Below are 19,576 nucleotides of genomic sequence, written 5' to 3'. Positions count from 1 at the left end.
TATTCGCAGATTGCAATATTACCTATACGCCAAAAAGACTTCATTAAAATCGGCTTAGAATCACTATACTCTTGGTAAATACACTTGCATACACTTACCCTGTCCATGAGAGGAAAACAATAAATGAAAAGGAAAAGAAAAGGATCCCAATATCATCACCAACGATTAGGAGATCGCGACGAAAGCTGGAATAGAAAAAGGAGGAAAAATAACAAACCACCGAGGAACCACCACCCCTCCTCTGAGAAAGGATCGGGGCAGAAAGGACACTCTAGACTTTCTTAGAAATCCTCGTTATTCCAGCCGAGCGGAGAGGCAAGGGAAAGCCACGAAATATCCGAAGAAAAACACGTTTCCAGGGCCGGGGAATCGATAGCAACAATGCCGTGGCAAAAGCACGAGGCCTTCCGAGGGCGAAGGGGCCACCGAGGAAAAGGGGAGGGAGAGAGAGAGAGAGAGAGCGTCCGTGCGCTGGAGGGTAGGGTAGGAGGGGAGGGTAGGAGGGAGCCAACGAACTGTTGTAGGGTGAGGCAGAGGGAGAGAGGAGCCGGTAACAGGGAGAGGGTGGAAAGCACGATGGTACGGAGGCAGCAGCCTTATTGGAATCGTGGAGAGAGGGAGGCGAGTTTTCCTAAGGGCAGAGAGGGAGAGAGAGAGAGAGAGAGAGAGAGAGAGGGACCGGTTGATGGAACGAGGCCGGTACAACGTTGGCAACAGCCAGATGGGAAAAGGCTGCATTACCTATGGTGCCTCCAAGAAACGATCCTTACCTTAGAGGGATAGAGAGAGAGAGAGGAGAGAGAGGAGAGTAAGGGAAGATGGCTTGCCTTTGCCCTTTCCATACTTTGTTAAAGGGGACTCGATCATTCTATCCCTCTTTGTCCGTGATATTAAAGTACGTCAAGGCGGCGATGATTCGACCCCCTCCCCCCCTCCACCATTCTTCTTTTTCTTGCTTTCCTCCACACCTTCGTTCCATACCCAGAAGTGTCAATTGCGTTCATTGTTCGCTTCGTGGCGATCTTCGCCACGGGATTTCCTGATTTTTCTTTCGGGGTGGAGGAGGGAGAAAGGGTGCGCGAATTCGTGTCGATCGTCGACGATGGCATATTGAGCAGGGGGAGGATGGAGAAGAGGAGCCATTATACTATTATATTTTGGATTTTTTTGGACACGTTACAAGAGTGGAGAATGGAATTTTGTAGAACACGTCTAATTTCTCAATTTTCCAAGCCAAAAGAAAAGTTTGTTCGTTTCATTTTTTTGGAATTGAAAAATGAAGTATAACAAGGGGTTCTATATAATTCGTAAAAAAAAAAAAAAAAAAGAAAAGAAAAGAGAGAGGAGTGTAAGAATGAAAGAATGAAGAGAGCCGGATTCGTTCGGATTTTGTGATTTCGTATATTTTTCCCATCTTGTTCGTGTGCAATTTAAATATAATAAAATAATAATAATAATAATTAATAATAATAATAATAATTATAATGATAATAACTGTCACGATAATAATTAATAATAATTAATAATAATTAATAATAATAATTAATAATAATAATAATAATAATAGCAATATTACTCATAATAATACAATCGCGCGCTTTTCTTTATCCTTAACAACTAACTGCGCTATGTTACAACGATGTTATATACAAAATAATAGATTCGAGCGCTATCTTCCAACTTCACTCATCTCTCTCTCTCTCACTCTTACTATCCATCTATCTATCTATCTATATGTCTATCTATGTATCTATCTCTTTACTCGAACTTTTGTTCTGTTTTCTACTTTCACAACGATTATCAAACTCCTAGTACAAACACGCCGCGTTCACGCCATACCAATCGTGCGCGACGTCTACAACGAGCAAGCTAATTATAATACACAGAAGAAAACTACTATCCCTATATATATATATATATATATATATATATACTTTCTCACTCTTTCTTTCTTTCTCTCTGTCTCCCTCACTCCTCCCCTTTAATATATAATACACAAGGCTAATCTACGATCACGGTCAAAATACGAAAAAAATTTCTAATTTTTTTTTCTCTCTCTCTCTCTCCCCCCCTCGAACGAAGTATCGCGCACCTTCGTTTCTCGTTCCTTCGATTCCTTCCGTGATAATAATCTTGAAACATCGATCGACAATTATTCCAAAAATCTTCCCTTCCCTTGAAGGAGAAAAAGAAAAAAGGAAATCGTCATCCCCTCCCCCCTCCTTCCTGCAACGCCTTTGGTACACGTAGTATATATCAATAATAGTAATAATAATAATAATAATAATATTCCCCCAAAACGAGAAATCGATTTAAGCGTAATTGTGCGTTTCGAATAATACGATATATAAAAATCGGTGACGAACAAAGATCTCTCGTCCTCTCCGTCCTCTACGAAAAAGAAAAGAGATGAAGAAGAAGAAAAAATATCTCAAAAAAAAAAAAAAAAAAAAAGAACGAAACAATACTCATCACATACATCGTCACCGCCATTCCATACCGATTCCCCGCATCGAATTTATACCCGAGTTTGTCGAAAGGCGAAAAGTGGTAGAGAGAGAGAGAGAAAGAGAGAGAGACCCCCTCCCTCTCCCGTGCGTCATCGATCTTGTTTCCACTTGTTCAAATATTCAGCAGCCGTCCCTCCGCCTCCCACCTCGAAAACCAGGTTCCATTTTCGGTGGATCTTCTCCGTCCAATCGAAACGGGAGGGAATCTCAAAATATCGGGGGGAGGGGGGGGAGGATCCTCTTTCCTGCCTCCTCTTTCTCGCTGCTCAACCGACCCATATTTTTGACAGGCTTCGCGAATAATTTCGTCCCCTCTCCCCCCCCCACCCTCCCTCCCTCCGTTCTATATCGGGAGAGAGAGAGAGAGAGAGACGCGACTTGGAACACGACTTCAAAGTTGACGCCTGACCAAGGAGTAATTGATCTTATCCGGTTTAATAAACGTTACGCGAGCTCGACAACTCTCCGAGATATTGGCCGCCGTTATATAACAACCTCGTCGAATACGTTTCTCGTTTCTCTCGTCCATATTCGCAGAAACATTCCGAGGAGGCGACGTTTCTTCCTTCCCTTCCTCGTTCGAGAATGGAATTAACGTTAACAGAAAGTATACATATACATATATATATATATATACTTTTCATACTTGATCGGCGACGAGACATTTGGTCGGAGGGGGGGAGGAACGAGCGGTGGTCGTCACTCACGTCGCGTGGTTCTCCCCGGTCTGGACCGAGACCTCCGAGCCGATCATCATCCCGGTGGACAGCACGTTGCTTATGGTGGGCAAAACGAGCGGGTTGGGCATGGCGATCGAGGGTCTGAGCCTCTCCGTGAGGGCGAGCATCACTTGGCAGTGGAGATGTTGTATGGTGGCCAACAGATTGAGATTCGTGTCGATCAGCCCCGTGGCAGGCGAGTATCTGTCCCTCTCCACCGTGTCCCTCTCCATCTCGTCCGAGGGTATCACGGCCACCTTCTGCTCGATCTCGGCCTCCTTCGTCGCGGAGGATGACGAGGAGGAGGAGGAGGAGGAGGAGGAAGTGGCGGTGGCGGCGGCGGCGGCGGCCGCCGCCGCCGCCTTCTTCTTCTCCGCCTGCTGCTGCTGCAACAGCAGCCTCTGCTGATGCTTCAGGTACGAGGTAGTGATGGGAAGACTGTAGTCGATGGGCGTGTTCTTGGGATCGAGGCCAGGGCTCCAAGGCCTTGGCAACGGGTGGCTGGGCTGGGGGGAGGGTGTGCGACCCTCCGGCAGCATCCTCTTCCTCTTGGAGGAAGCGGAACTTCGGGAGCTGGCGCGGTCCGACTCCGGGGTCCTCCTCGAGTCGGGCAGGGTGTCAGCGGTCGGCAGGAAGCCCCCCGTCACGGGCTCCTTCTTCAACAGATTCGTGATGCTCAGGGGGTTGTACTTCTCCTCCTTCTCCTTGTTCTCGCTTTTCTCGCTCGAGGGGCCATTGCCACCCTTCTGGTGGTGCTTCTGGTGGTGCCTGTAACTGTACAGAGGCTTGCCGCCGCTACCAGCCTCGTGGTGGTGGTGGTTATGGTGGTGGTGGTGGTGGTGGTGGTGGTTCCCCTCGCGCTGCTTCGGGCTGCTACTTTGCACCGACGAGGCGGCGAGGGTGGCGGCGGGGTTCGGGCTCAACGGTGTCGTGGTCGTGGTCGTGGACGTGAGGGCGGTCGTCGCGAGCGGCGTCCCAGTCGGCTGCTGCTGCGATTGATTGGACAAATTGGTCGGGCTCGGGGTACGTGGACGCCGTTGGCATTCCGTGCACCCCAAGAGAAATCGCGTTACGGCCTCGCGGGGTAGGAACGCGTACGTTTCCGTGATCTGAAACGAGACAGACGATGGGCGTGTTAGATCTTTTTTTTCTTTAAGATAAAAAGGTTTAGGAACGATTTCCATAATCGAGAAATCTTCGAGGAGACGCTTTTAAGTGTCTTGTAAGTGTATATATCGAAACGTAAAGTTGAAGTTTGAAAAGTATTGTATACTGGTGAAAAGAAGTCTCTATAATTTGAATATTTTCGAAACGATTATTATCTCGAATATGAAAATTAAGTTATTAGAAATAAGAATTTTTATATCGTATCTAAGATAAGACTTCTTTTAAGACCAGTGGTTGGACGCTCAATGATTCGATGCCAATCTGGACTTCTATTCTCCCAAGTATTCCAATCCTCTCGAAATGTGTGGCTCGAATTCCATCTAAATCGGCACGAGGAACGTCCCCGCAGTTATTTCGCTTCCCTCGACACAGGTATTTTCGACCGAGGATTAGAAAGGCGGCACTCGTGATTGACCCCTTTCGGTTCCGCCGTAGAACCGCGTGAGCCGTCACGTGGAGGAGCCAGTTTCACGACGCCCACTGGGGAAAATTCATGGGCCAGTAACGGAACTTTGATGTCTTTGCGAGAGGCATATTTAGCTAGGGGGAGATGATGTTCACCTCCTCCTCCTCTTCCTCCTCCTTAATAGGAAACGTTTCTCTCTGAGGAGGCGAGGCATAACTTAATCAAGGATGGGAGGCTGGGAAAGGCACCGATGGTGGTCGATGGTCCGCGTGTTTGTGTATGGGGCAAGGAGAAGGTAATTCGATAAGATTTACTCGAGGCTTGTACTTCACTTGTACTTCGAGGAAAAAAAAAAAAGAATCGACGAAAAGATCCTTGGAGACCGATGATAGCTTCACTTTCTTTCGAAAGTGGATTATATTTCTATCGTGATATTTCTATGATGCAAACTTTACGCGTATTCCAAATTCTTAAGAATAATCCCAATTAATAAGGTTTATCGAAAAATTATAATTTTTTTTTTTCCGAACATCTGATCGAATTCTTTCGATATAGCACGAATAAATATTATTGGATAATTTAATTCCTTAAAAAAAAAGAAAGAAAAAAAAAGAAAAAGAAAGACGCAAATCGAAGATAAGTCGGGCTACGCGCAATAAAAGTCGACGCGTGCGTGCGTGTACGCGCGGGCGCAGGTCCGCGTGTGGGTGCACCACCAGTAAGCAGGCAATGCAACAAGTATCCTGAGGTTTTGAATCGCAAGCAGATCGCGGACGGACGGCCGAGAGAGAGAAAGAGGACGGCGACGCGACTCGAATGGGGATATGGGGTGGGGGGAGCGGGGAGAGTGGGAGGGGAGAGAGGAGAGCGCGCACCGATCGGGTCGCGTAGGACGGTGTCACGGAACAGATATGATACCCCGGAGAGAGGTTTACGCAAACGCGCGGCGGAACACGTGAGATGACGTGTGGTATCGAGTGTTCGACGCTTGGATGCCTCGATGCCTTCTCCCTCGGGAACGGTAAATATCGCGTGTCGCGGTCGGCCATGCAAGAATTCGGCTCGCACGATCCCGAACGGATTCGGGGTCATCGATATATATCTCCTCCTCCGGGGAGAGATCCACCGATTGAATTCAAATCGCCGGAGGATAGTTGGATGGAAAAATTGTTTCTTCTTTCGAGGATATAGGTTGGCTGTTTTTCCTTTTTTCTCAATCGCTCATCCAGGGAGGAGGGGGTGATTCGAGAGAGGTTCGAGGAGATTTGAGGGGTAGTAATGTGTTTCGCGGTTGAGTGAATGATCGATATTGGATTGCGGATGAAAATATTTGAAATTTTTAATGGAGATGAGATTAAGCGAAGCAGACTCGATTCGTTTTTTCGAAAATATTTCTTGATACTTTGAGCATAATAATATCTAATAAAATAAAATCTTTGATTTTATGGAATTTTAAAGCTGGATATATTGGATAGTTTTTATAAATTATCGTCGAGTGTGTATATGGGAAAGTAATAGATATTTCTGTTTGAAACTTACCGTTCTGTACGTTCTCTTTTGACCGGCATGCTTCCCTGGACGACCCTCAAGGTCAACATGGACAGCATGAATAATGTCGAAGAAGTTCTCCACGATCGCGACTTTCTTATACACTCTTCCGGGTGGAACGGTACCCTCGGCGCCGTTTAACGTCTGGAAAGGAACGTGTGACATAGTTAAAAATTCAATCTAACTTTTAAATAGTTAAAGTAGATAAAAAAAAAAAGAAGAAGACGAACAATTCTAGGGAATTTATTAAAATGCATCGTATTAATATATCTTTTTGCGAATCTATTAAACTTTACCATTTTTTTTCAATTAAGAAACACAATTGTAGATTTTATTTGATTGTTTAGTTAGTTAGCGATTATCGCAACGTTTATCTAAGGTAAATTTAAACTCGCAGATTTCATATTTTACAAAATTTAATCCAATTTAAGCAGTTGCATTTTGTGTTTCAGTGCCATCTGAACCGATGGGTGCAACTGCACTGCGAACAAGAAGGTTTCTACCTTCGTATCAGATGCACACCAGATCTCTACAATTCCGTTACCGACGGATGCTCGTGGTTTATCATAGTCGGTAAGCTAGGAAACCCTGTACATTCTCTATTTATCATCGATAATACAGATTTCTATAGAACCTAATCCATTCGATTTGAAATTGTTAATTTCTATTTTTTAAATAAACCTATTAAAAACATTAAAGGTAAAGTGACTTAAAAGAGTGATTAAACGAACGAATTTATCTACTCTCCTAAATATTCCAACCTTCGTACAAGATTCAATAATTATTTCAACTCCTTCGTAAAAAAAAAAAAAAAAAAAGAAAAAATAAATAAACCCACCGTACAATCATTACAAGCTCTAAAAATTATTCTGACGAAATATCCTCGTATACATCTCGTATACAACTCACGGAAAAAAGGGGAAAAGGATACCATTCCGCGAGCAATTCTTTTGCCTCGTGGAAGTGTCGCGAGGTATGGGGCGGGGAGAGAGAAAAAAAAAAAGGAAAAAATTCCAACTAGTCCAGAAACTCGATTAACTCACGGTACGCGGATGGCGTGACGACGGTTCGCGCGGGCTTGGCCGCGGTCAGATTGTTCGGACGAACTTTCCGACCTTAAGAAGTTGCGGGCGCATGCGCGACATTATTGTATTTCCCTAAACACCTGTTGAAGGATAAAGTTGAACTCGTGGTGAGTGGGAGGAGGGAGGGGGAGGAAGTGGAGGGGGAGGAGGAGGGGGTTTACGACTCGGTTAAGTGGCTGCGGTCAGGCGGGATAACAATGCCGATATCTAGGTGACCGCCGCCTTAAGATAACACGCGGTGCGCCCGATCGAACGACCACGACCCGTCCCCTCCCCCTTTCCTCTCACCCTCTCCCTCCTCTCTCCCCCCTTATTCCCGCGCTACCGCCGCCTTCCGCCACCGTAATTGGACGTAATCGTGGCGACGATCCCGCGCCTCCTCGGCCTCGCCGAACGGAAATCGATGCTTTCGCAAATATCGGGACGGCGCGATCATTCAATTTTAAACGAGCCGACCGAACGGTAACGGATTAAAACGGAGCAGACGGGGCTCGATTCGACGCGGTGGGTCTCGATTTTATCGGGAAATTATAATACTGAAATATTTCGCGGTGGCTGAGCGAGACTCGCTCTGAAAATAAACACGTTTCTTTCTCGTCGCAGACGGTGTCGCGAAAACGGGGGATAGAGAAAAAAAATATATACGTATATTTTTCGATCGACGGACTCGAGAATTTGGTTGATTGTAAATTCTTCGAGTTAGAATTAAAATTGCCAAGGTGAGATAATTGGATACACGTATGAGAGAGATTTTATTTAACCGTATTGGAACGGGATTGGAATTTAAAAAGTTCCTCGTACCGAAGGGTCGTATTGAAGAATTCGTGTGAAGAAAATTAAATTCTTTATAGAGGAAATTCTTCTGGGAAAAAGAAACTCGCATCTGTTTTAACGCTTATATTGCACGAAAAACAGTCTTGCAATAATATTCATGAATTGATAAGCAAATAGTAAAAAAAAAAAAAACCTCGCGAAGTCATATTGATTCACACCTATATCTCCAAATATCTACACGAATGTCTTATTTATATATCCAAAATACCGAATACGTACTTGACACTCTCCAATAAAATGCATAAAAATTTCCACAAAAACAATTCCACCATTCGAATCCTTTAAAATCCTTACATCATTTTTTTCCCCCTAGAACGATTCGTCCCTTAAATCGAAATACTGGTTCCATCCCTTATCAAACGAAAAATAAAAATAAATAATAAATAAATAATAAATAAAAAATAATAAATAATAAATAAAAATAAATAAATAAAACATAATAAAACAAAACGGAAATATTCAATTCTATTTCCAGCGCGCTTAACCGCAAAGACTTAATATCCAATTAATATCCCCTCCACCTCTCCACCCAAAAACCAAAGGATATCCTAAATTGCTCGCGAGCTAGAAATTTCACGGCACGTAACGTAAATCATTGGACGACCGCGGGATCTCGATCCATCCACTTTCCCCGATAATCGTCCGTGATCCACCCGGGGGTCAGACGCCGTCCACTTCTCTTCCCCCCTCCCTCCCTCCCTCCCTCCCTCCGCTTCCGCAGATAGCCTTCGATCGAAAACGGGCGGAGATTAACCTACTTGAGAGAGGGGTGTATACGCGTCTTCCGTGTCATCCGTTTATGTAAACCGGAGAGGGTTGAACACACGATTCAGCCAAAGGTACAAAGCTCGAGAGGAAGAGAGAGAGAGAGAGAGAGGGAGAAGGAGGGATAACTTTCGGCATTCCGTCGCCCGTGGATGGCCATTTCACGCAGCGTGCGTATTGGCCGTGTGACGAGGAGAGTCCACGGTCTGGCCGCGTGCCTCCACGGGCCATGATATGTTGTCTGGAAATGTGTCAATACTGAATATGTATGCCAGTATACGGAGGAGACTTCTGAGAACTCGTTTTAATGTTTAATACAAAGGTGCACGCGCTTTTGTTTTCCGTTAGCCGATCCCTCCGTAGAAGGGGAGGGGGAGGGGGGGGATCTACAAGCAACGGATTTCTTGGCATCGGGTCTTGGATCTTCTTTTGGAAGAGAATTCTGCTCGGCATGGACATGTTTCGGAATTTTTTTTTGATTTGGCATTTTTCTGAGATTATGATAAAGAGAAGAAATTTGATTTTTGAACGCACGAGATATAATTTTTCTTTTGTTTTTAACATTAGTTGGAAATGGAATTTACGATTTAAAAATTTTTTCCTTTGTATTTTATAAAAATTGTTCGTAAAAAAAAAAAGAGAATAGAATTAAGTCGAGAAAAATCGTCAATATGTTTTCATGATTTCTAAAGGAAATGGTTCTCACTCACGCGGAGAAATAAAAGAAAGGAAGAAAAGATGATTGATCAGGTTAAAGGGGAGAGGGTCGCGAAAAGTCGGCCTCGAAGAATATTATATTATCGAAGGGGTGATCTCGACGAGAAACCGAAATCTTGCTAAATATCGCATAAACCAGTGTTAAATGTTGCAACTTTTACGGTTTGCTTCCTATCTTGCTCAGATATCGTAGCGATATTACGACTACGGAGTTAAGAGACTCGAAGGAACGAGACGGTTTGCAATTACGTAATTCAACCCCTTGCGATACGTTGCATAAAATACTTATTGCTATAAAATTGGTCGTATAATTTTTTATAATAAAAATTAATCATATTCGTAGTTATCATGTTATACAAAAATAATCTGATAATAATAAGGAGACTGTGAATGTTTCACGTCAATTTATATTTGGCTATATCGAAACCTAAATAAAGATTAGTTTCATCCATGAAGTATTAGACTGCATTATTTCAGACATGTCAGATAAATTTCTTATAAATATGTAGAAAAACAATTTCAGAAATAATTTACTGAAGAAATAAATCGAATTCATAAAATAAAAAAAGAAACCTAACTATCGATATATTAAATATAAAAGCAAAAAACTTTTTATGTAACGTGTAAAAATATCCTCTCTTTTGTCAACAAAATATAATATCTAAATATCAATATTATAAACTCGATATAATATAATTTTACATATTCTGTTATAGAACGGTTCATATGCAAGACGTAATCAGTAAAATGTTCGCCTATCGACGAAATGGAACATTTCTAACGATATTTTCCTTTTTCTCTTTTTTTAATATCTAATAACGATATATATTACCACTTTTTGCGCAACTTTCTGTAGCAATGAGAACCATTGCAAACCGTAATATATGGAAATCTCTTTATGGTAAACGGCTATAATCACTCGTAGCAGATAAGTATACGAAGATCGTTTCGAAGCAAGCGGTAGCGAAAGGGTTAATTAACCCCGCTTGCCTTGCGATTTTTTTTTACGTCTACTCGCGGCGTTAAAGATGGATATTCGCTATTTTAATATTACGGCCGGTAAAAATTTTTAATAACCATAACACGGTAACAGAAAATGCTATATATACGTATAACCCTATTTTTCTATGTTTTCTTAGGTATGTAAAATAATATTTTTATTTTTATCCTCGAGACATAAGATTTTGATCGAAAATATTCTCCTGGAGATATATCTGCATATATCGCCTTCTTTTAAAAGAATATTGGAAATTGCGCATAATGATACGCTTGACAGGCTTCGATTTCGCATTATACTCATGTTAAGATTAAAGCGATATTTTTATATCGAATATAACTCGCGATTGTTATGTTCAATCATCAAATGATGCCGAAAATGATAGTGTCGAAAAACAATTCTGAAAATATCTAGGTTATGTGTACACGTAAATATTTTGTGCTTCATTTAATATATATTCTTTAATCTACTATCTAGATTATTTATCTAGCCTATCTATTTGATGTAAAGAAAAATTTTGATATGTGCAACTTCAGTTCGATATGAAATATCGAATAAAAAAATATTCTGAATTATATTTATTCTCCAAATATTTAAAATCATATTTTTTAATAAGAAATTATGCTAAAATGAATTGTGTAGAATATATAAAATATATATTATAGGATGTAAAGATAAACTCTTGCGAGAAAATAAAAATTAATGAGACATCCGATGGCAATTACTCTTACAAAAATATTAAGAATACTTACAACAATGATTAAAAATATTTTAAAAATATCTAATCCCACATAACCTAATCACCATAAATCCAGATTAAATCTAAACGATCGAAAATATCGATCTATCGCGTATCGCTACAGAGATCTAGATCAAATTCCAATCAAGCCATCAATCTAGATTCCATCGTAACCGACTCCTCGATCGAACCACTTCCGAACTATTCCATCGTTGTACGCGAATAAACCGTAAGAAAATTTCGCGGAAAGGGGAGAATCGGAGCGGAAAATGTCTGGCGACCAGCTCGAGAATAGAAGCGCGTCAGTGGCGGCGTAAATCCGTAGGAAGCACGAGCCAAGTTTGCGGCGGAACGAAATCCGGGTATAGCGGGTGTTTTAAAACCCCACGGACCGCGAGTTTGCATTTTAAACGAACGACCGATCGTCACGGTGGTGGAAACCGTGCCACGAGGGAGGCGGGGGTGGAAAACAACGCTTGGCCGCCACGCAAACGCCGGCGACGGGAATCGGATTAAAAAAATTCACCGGGGACTCGAGGGCGTCGAGACACGCGTGAATCGTGCGTGGGTGGGCGCCCGAGGAATGGGCTAACGGGTGGCCGGCTCCGAACGAGTTTCGAATTCGACCGAAATCGAATTACAGCCGTACCTGTCCCATATAACACGGTGCTTGAATCGCGTGGAACTTTGAACGAATCGTGTACAGTGAAAAAGCGAGGCGATCGTTGAATAGATACGAGTCTCGAAAATGTTTGGTTGGGAGATCTTGCGAAGCAAATAACATTTTGACAAACGCTGTTGTCTAGCCAACTGAGCAAGTTGGCGATCGACTATACTTCTTCGACTAGCCTTCTGGTGTAAAATTAAATTGTTCGTTTACTTGACAAATAAATCATAACCGATATTTTCGTATATGAATTTTTGTCTTTGTTTAGATGCCTAAGTAAAAGTATCTTATACATCTTAAATCCTCTAACCTTACAAGACTAATTTGAAGAGATAATATTAAATGTAGTAGTAAAGTTAACATTTTGTAAACTACGTACATGCTCCGAAGAATAATCATCGATAGGATACGTTCTGTCGCACTTAAGATTAATAAGACAATAAAGAAAGTTAACCAAGAAACGATCGTTAACGTCATGCAACGATTTGCAAATTGCCGGAACAATTAATAGTTGAAGGGAGCAAAGTAAGTTGTAAGTAAGCCAGAAATGCGTGGGGATCAGTCGAGATCCCTGAAGACCCAGTAGGGTTAACGAAGCGCCGGCAAGAAAGTTACCACGGAGGTATCGTTAACATAGCATCGTCGTTTCGGTAACTTTGGATTACGTAACGCGCGCTGCATCGGCGTCAAGTGCTTTTGCGGTTCGTGCATGTGCGTGTAACGACGCTCGTGAACATGACGAACGCTGACACGTCTCTAATAAATCTTATTCCGTCGACAAACGGAAACGATGGGTATCTTATTCGAAATTTTCGAAATATACAGCCTGTAACACATAAGAGAGCATAATTCATTTTGTGGAAAGCTGTAGGTAGATTCACAATAAGTCTAAAAAAGTGATGCAGTTCGAATATAATGTGACACGATCGTTTCCCCACGAGCAATTCCGATCGATGCCGAACACTTCCGAAGAATCCCGAGCGGTGGCTATGTACATATATTTAAACGTAACCGAATAGAGAATCTTTATTAGCAATTGTTATTGTCTCGGCTCGCCTTCGATCAACGCTTTCGACGAAATTCGTTCACATCGCTTTAAAGCTCGAGTAAATAATTCGAACGTATCGGATCTCGGCACGTAAGTTCAAAAATCTGTCTGACAAAACGACGATCCGGTAGACTCGCCTACTACTCGATGACGCAAGCGACGGTTGACGTCAAGAAGTTCGGGAAGCTTTCTGAAAATAGTCTCGGGACGCGCGTAACGCGCTGTCCTGGCACGCAATATCTCTGGACGAGCGGATCTAGGCGGCGGCATCTCTAACGGGCGGCCGTAACCATTGAAACAGTCCTGAGGTGGCGGTGTGTCCGTTGCATAACAACGATACTAGGAAGCGGCGCGAAAGTGGCACGGTATCATTGCGGCCGGCCGTTAAATATTCTCAACGAGGTCGGATTACTTCCATTACGTGAAGGAACGACACGACCGAGCCGGTCAGGAACGAGCCCGCGAGTATACTCGGAACTGCTTCTCCCCTCCCCTCTTCTCTTTTCTTTATGCTGGTTAACGCGCTCCGTGCCAACGTGAACCATCGGTGGCACGTTATACAATAGTCGTTGGCTAAAGCGAAACTTTCTTTAGACGAGCAAAATTATTGTTCAATACGGTAGATAATAAAGTAAGGTATATATACGTGTTACATTTAATAGCTTCGTATATACGAAGTATATATCGCGTGCTGCAAATACAGATCGATCAGGATGATTCCAAGCATCACCGAGATGATATCTATTTTCCTACCTCGGTTTTATAGGATTTTAAGAAAGAATAAAAGAAAGGAACGGGCCCAAAAGGGCCGAAACCACGTTGGAACGCCGTATACGCCTCAATCTATCGGATCCCCCGCTATATCGACGTTTGTTTTTCGGACCCCGTATCCTTTCTTCTGGCCGACTCGGCTTAGTTTTCGTCCGGTGGGACAGGACGCTGCGAGCCAGGCCACCCAGTAGCCATTTAGATAAACGACCCGGCCCCCGTTGAGTGCCGCGGGATGCCGCCACGGAAACAAGGATACCCGTGCGACGAACAACGTGGGACAAAGATGGACGTATTTACACGGCGTTTGGAGAAGGAGAGAGAGTAACTGACACGCTTCCAGACGGCCACAGGCTGTCTGGATGTGGGAAGGGTACGCAGAGGGAACAACCCACGAGGTCATACGACGAGAACCGGGTAGTCTGAAAAAGTGTTTGGGTTTCGGTGACGGAACAAAGAGTCTCTCAGCCGTGGATACTCCTTTCGTGTTCTCGTTTATTTGACCAAACCTACCATTTCTCCCGCAATACTCTCCCGTATACTGTGAATATTTGTTGATTTTGCCTCGGAACCCACCAACGTCTGCCGATTACTTCTCTTGTGATTCTTTCCGCCGGATTCGCGGAGACGACGTTTAGTCTGGCTTTTACGTGGATTTCTATGCCGAGATTGAGGGATTGTGAGGAACGCGAGATCTCGGTAGGGTAAATTGGTAATGCGATTTGGTTGGAGCGGACTCATTTATTTTTACGAGCTACGTTGGGTTAGGTTGGATGAGGTGAAGTCACGTGTCATCGTAAAACTTTAATATATGAGATGCGGATGAAACGTGACGCGTGATGATAAACGATTAGGTTTCTAGAAATAATAATTAAAAAGGAGATTACTAAAAATTACCAGAAATTATCACGAAAATTAAACTTAAATTAATCCTAACCAGGTCAAAATTCAAGTCATCAAAAATGACTTTTACTATGAGATAATACTTATTATTTCGAATATATTCTTACCTATAAAAAATACCAATAATTACTCAAAATTGTCACTATCGTTACAACTTCTAATCTTGATTCGCAAAAACCTGATCGATCCATTCAAAACTATTCCAAAGTATATAATATGCGAAAAGATATCACAGAGTTGAGAAAGCTCCCATCCTCTCGAAGCGGGCTCGGTTTTTCAAGCGGCTTCGTAGCAACCGGTGATCTTATTTCTCGCGGCAGTGTTTCTTTTACGAGCTGACCGGCGGAAGTTCGAGGTGGTGGTATCGACTTTCCTCTCCAGCCTCGTGGCATTTACAGACCCCTCGGACGCGGGAGTGTTCACGAACCGCTGGAATTCCAAAGAATGTTCTCGTAAAGCGGCTACGAGGAAACGCTCTCCGCGTTACTCGCAAAATTGCTCCTCTCGCTAATCAGACGCTTTTTGGTCGAACACCGTATTCTTCGGAATTCTTCGCCCGAAACTCGAGACCAATATCCCCTCCTTTTTGGAAGATGGGGAGAATATCTTCCCCCAAATCGTTCCATTTTTCTAATGGCATTCGTTCGCATCGAATTATTGTTGCACTCGAGTAATGGAATTTAATACTTTTTGAGAAATGGTTTATTATTAACATATATTAGCGTATAATGTTGACTTTGTTACGCGCGTAAAAATGTATAATCATTTATAAGCTAAACTAAATTTAAAATCGGGAAATATTAAAATTTTAATCGAATGATTTAATAATTCTTTAAGAAGTAAATAATTCATTTAATAATGATCAATATGATCACGAATCGGAGAGGGGAAATTTAGAAAAGATAAAAATGACGCGAATAAGGTTTAAAATATTTGGTATACGAGATGTAATGAAATTTTGAAAAAAAAGACACGCGCGATGTGTCGAAAGTGGAGCAACCAAAGTGTATCGGAGATTAATTTTCACGGTCCAATACTGGCCGACAACAAACAAAATTTCATCCGATCTATCTCGGAACGATTCTCGTAACCAGATTAGACCGATAACGAAGAAATTTTATCTTACCCAGTCAAAATAAAGCGTATATTGCCTTTGGGGTATCAACTGTAAACGAATACGGTGATAAAAGGTAAGGCTAAGATATATTTTTATTGGCACCATTCTAAGAAAACATATTACGAACTGAAAATTCTTCGACTCTTCTCTTATCGAGCGAAAATAAACATTCTCATGCGATACATTCATTTCAAATATTTTATAATATTACCGAAGGATAACAAAAAATATCCATCTTCGACGAGGACCGACATCCCAAAAATTATCGCCCCGATCGATCTAATTAAAACCATGCCAAAGAACACTTCTCTTTTTCTCTCTCTCTTTCTCATACATACACAGACAACTTTGATACCGTGGTTTCTCATCTTATTCATCCAGGACCGCGTGGCTCGCTTAAAAATCCCCAGGCGACCCGCAACTTTTCCAGGAAGTCGTTACAGTCTCTGGCACGATGGTCCGCTAATTCGACCCAACTTTCCAACCATTTTTCGCAGCCGATCTCACGGAGGAACTGCTGTTTTATTTATAGCGGAACGCGCTTCGTTACCTTTCCGCCCGATTATCGATCCCCTCCCAGATGCTTAAATACTTGACACTTTCCCTCCCTCACCGCTTGAAATTTTACCTTCTAAAGTCTTAGGAAAATCTTAGGGGGAAAAAAAAAGTAAAACGAAGAAAAGGAAATATATTAATCGAGAGATGAAACGGGGTAATTGGTACGAATAAAAAAAAGTACTGGTTCATCGGTCTTGTTCTAATGATTGTGAGTAATGACTCACGGTTATTATCTAGGAGCGCAAGGCTGTCGCGAAAATATTATCTGTTCGAAGATTCTGTCGCGATGATTCATGTTGGATGAACACGAAGCGTCCTCGAATTCTAACTTTCGTTCTTTCGAGCAATAATAGATATTAAAATCGATGCTCTGAAAATAATAACTAGTTTTATTCTGTACCTTCTCTTGTTAATGCGTTCATCAAAGAAATATTCGCATCATATGCCATCGATTCCTATTCTCAAGTTGTTACTACTGCTTAGTTACAGGAAAACGCTTTTATCATCAATGTTTGATGTCACGTCCATGGTATAAATCATCATATGCAACATATATTAAAAATAGAAATTGAAATTATTAAAAAGAAATAAAAAAAGTTTCATCTGCGTGAACACAAATGCTTGTAATCATTCAAATTCAATTAGTGATAAAAATAGAATTAGAATATTCATATTATTCATATTATATATCTTCACCTACGGCGAAGAATCTCGGATTCATCGTCGATTCCCAAAGGTTTTTTGCGCTTTGATTCCGCTCGAGTCGCGAATCACGTGGCTTTATCGGGAGCAAGGCCATCCCGCTCGACACCTCCTCCTTCGCTTTAGGTACTTAGGAAGCCCCGAACGGCGCAGACAACCTCTCCCTTCCGGGCTGTTATGAAGCGTGGGCGAAAACCCTCAGGTTCATTCATTTTAACGATTTATCTCGCGCCACGATAACAATGGAGCGCTACGAATTGGAATCGAATGGTTAGGGATGGAAAAGTTCGATATATATATACAAGAGTTGTACTATTAAAGAATAAAAAAAATAAAAAATAAAAATGCACTGAAATAATAAATGTCGAAAGAACGGATTGTTTAGAAGAGAGTTTGGTATGTTTAATAGACGTTTGGTAATAGAAATGTGAATAGAATTTGGTCAAAGTTGTATATGACTTTTTTTCGATTAAGATAATATAAAATATGCATATATATGAATAAATTGAATTCGAGAAGAACAGGAAACTATGTACTTCGAAATCTTAAAAGAAATCTTAAAAGAAGTAAAATGGAAGTTTAAAAAAACGTCTATTATCAATGCAAGAATTTCCACAAATTCCATCTTTTTCCTTTACACAATCGCATATCTTCACTTACACGTTACGAATCTTCGAGTCAACCATAAGAAGAAAAAAAACCTAACGAGTTATCCCTCGAACGACCTTGACCAGTCCACCAATTCCTAACTATACGTACACTGCAATCACCGATCAAATTCTCTCCTCGGATCAATATACATCCTCGAAACATAGCCACGATTTCATGCCAAACCCGCAAAAGGTTTACCAAAGCCCAACGACTCGATCTCGCTTTCACGTAAACCCGAGATCCACTCCCCGCCCCCTTCCGCGGTTACAATCGCGCTAAGGCTTTTTCCATCCTCGAAACGGCGTCGAACCGCTCGTAAAAAAAGCCGCCGTACTCTTTCCTTCTCCCTCTTCCCACTCTTCGCCGTGCCGCTCCTTCGAGTCGTCGACTCTCCTTCTTTATCCCCTCCCCTCTTTTTCTCTCTCTCTCACGTGCACACGGATCGCTAACGACGAGGCGCGAATCGATAAGGGACCAACCGCTTCGGTCGACTCGCACAACGAGCGAGGCGGCGACCTGGAATTCGACGGCCCGTGACCGGAAACCGATCGTGTCGGCCGCACTGGCCGGCCCAATCATCCGAAAAGCCGCGTCCGGCATGTCTGCAACGCCGATCCCGGAAAACCGGAACCTCCGGCTGCTCCCACTACGCCCGCCCGCCCGCCGCTGCCCCGCCCTACACGTCCGTAGCCGCGCTATCAAGATACCGCGGAAACGTATTCCGGCCTGTCCGCGTTCATTATCGACACGCCGGACGTTTTACGGCACTTCCACCGTCGCGCGACCGGGATTGATTTCCAGATTTATGCCCGTTGCGCTCGGCCGAGTCGAGACTCGGTGTCCTGTTGCTCTTTGGAAGATGGGTAGGTAGGGAAAGTTTGACGATGTTGGGTAAGATCTCCACGCGTCGAACGTGAAACGTTGTTTATCGGTATTGGGATATAACGGGCCGCGCGATTACGATCTGGAACAATGTTGGTTTGCTTGGTTAAGAGAAGCTTGTATTGTATCTTTCATTATAATTCGAAATTAAAAAACCGATTGTTTAAGCGAATTCTAGACATTGGTAGTTAAAATTATTATAGCAAACGATTTATGATAAATTACGATTTACTAGATGAGATAATTTTTGTAATAAAAATATAATACGTCAAATTATTATTCTATCCGTTTTTTTAAGAAATTCATTTCTCACGTTTAGATAAAGAACACGTATATATAAATTACGATTCCGTAAAGTACAACTTTAGTAAACCCAGACTATTCTACCACTTCATAGCAGAAAAAAAAGAACGAGAAAGGAAAAGGCATAAAAAAAAAAAAAATTAAAAGTCAAAGAAACCATCCCACGTGCGTTGCAATCGAGCAACGTAACGGAGGCAGCCGGTAACGTCGTACATCATGCACGTCCTTGACGATCCACGATACGACGGTATACGTCGTGAAGAGAGAGAGAGAGAGAGAGAGAGGGAGACCGAATGATCCGCCGTCGAAGAGAGACCCGACAGCGAGGCTAAACCGAATAAATTATTACGCAGACTCCTTCGTCGTCGTCGTCGTCGTCGTCATCGTCGTCGTCGGCGTCCTCGCCCTTCGCCCCTCGCCCCATCCCACTGTCTTCCTGCTTTGCCCCCCTGCTGTTAAGCGTCGAGCGCGGGCCGCCCTCCAGGCACGA

The 19,576-nt window shown here is 42.6% G+C and overlaps 1 protein-coding gene across 5 annotated transcripts in view; it reads right to left on the bottom strand.

The window, feature by feature from the left end:
- Nucleotides 1-2,500: 2,500 nt before the first annotated feature.
- LOC122718609 (endochitinase A-like) overlaps nt 2,501-19,576 on the bottom strand; it is a 76,025-nt gene continuing 58,949 nt past the window's right edge. For all 5 annotated transcript variants that reach the window (XM_043943799.1, XM_043943800.1, XM_043943803.1 and 2 more), the window contains 2 exons: nt 6,342-6,494; nt 2,501-4,338 (listed from right to left, as the gene is read on the bottom strand). In XM_043943799.1, coding sequence (XP_043799734.1) covers nt 3,214-4,338; nt 6,342-6,494 — 1,278 coding nt within the window. In that variant the 3' untranslated portion in view covers nt 2,501-3,213. The remainder of the gene's footprint in view (nt 4,339-6,341; nt 6,495-19,576) is intronic.

Source organism: Apis laboriosa, unplaced genomic scaffold (genome assembly GCF_014066325.1).
Source record: "Apis laboriosa isolate Shangri-la unplaced genomic scaffold, ASM1406632v1 scaffold64_cov150, whole genome shotgun sequence".
Taxonomy (NCBI): Eukaryota; Metazoa; Arthropoda; class Insecta; order Hymenoptera; family Apidae; genus Apis; species Apis laboriosa.
The sequence above is the reverse complement of the archived record's forward strand: the minus strand, read 5'-3'. Positions and strand labels throughout refer to the sequence as shown.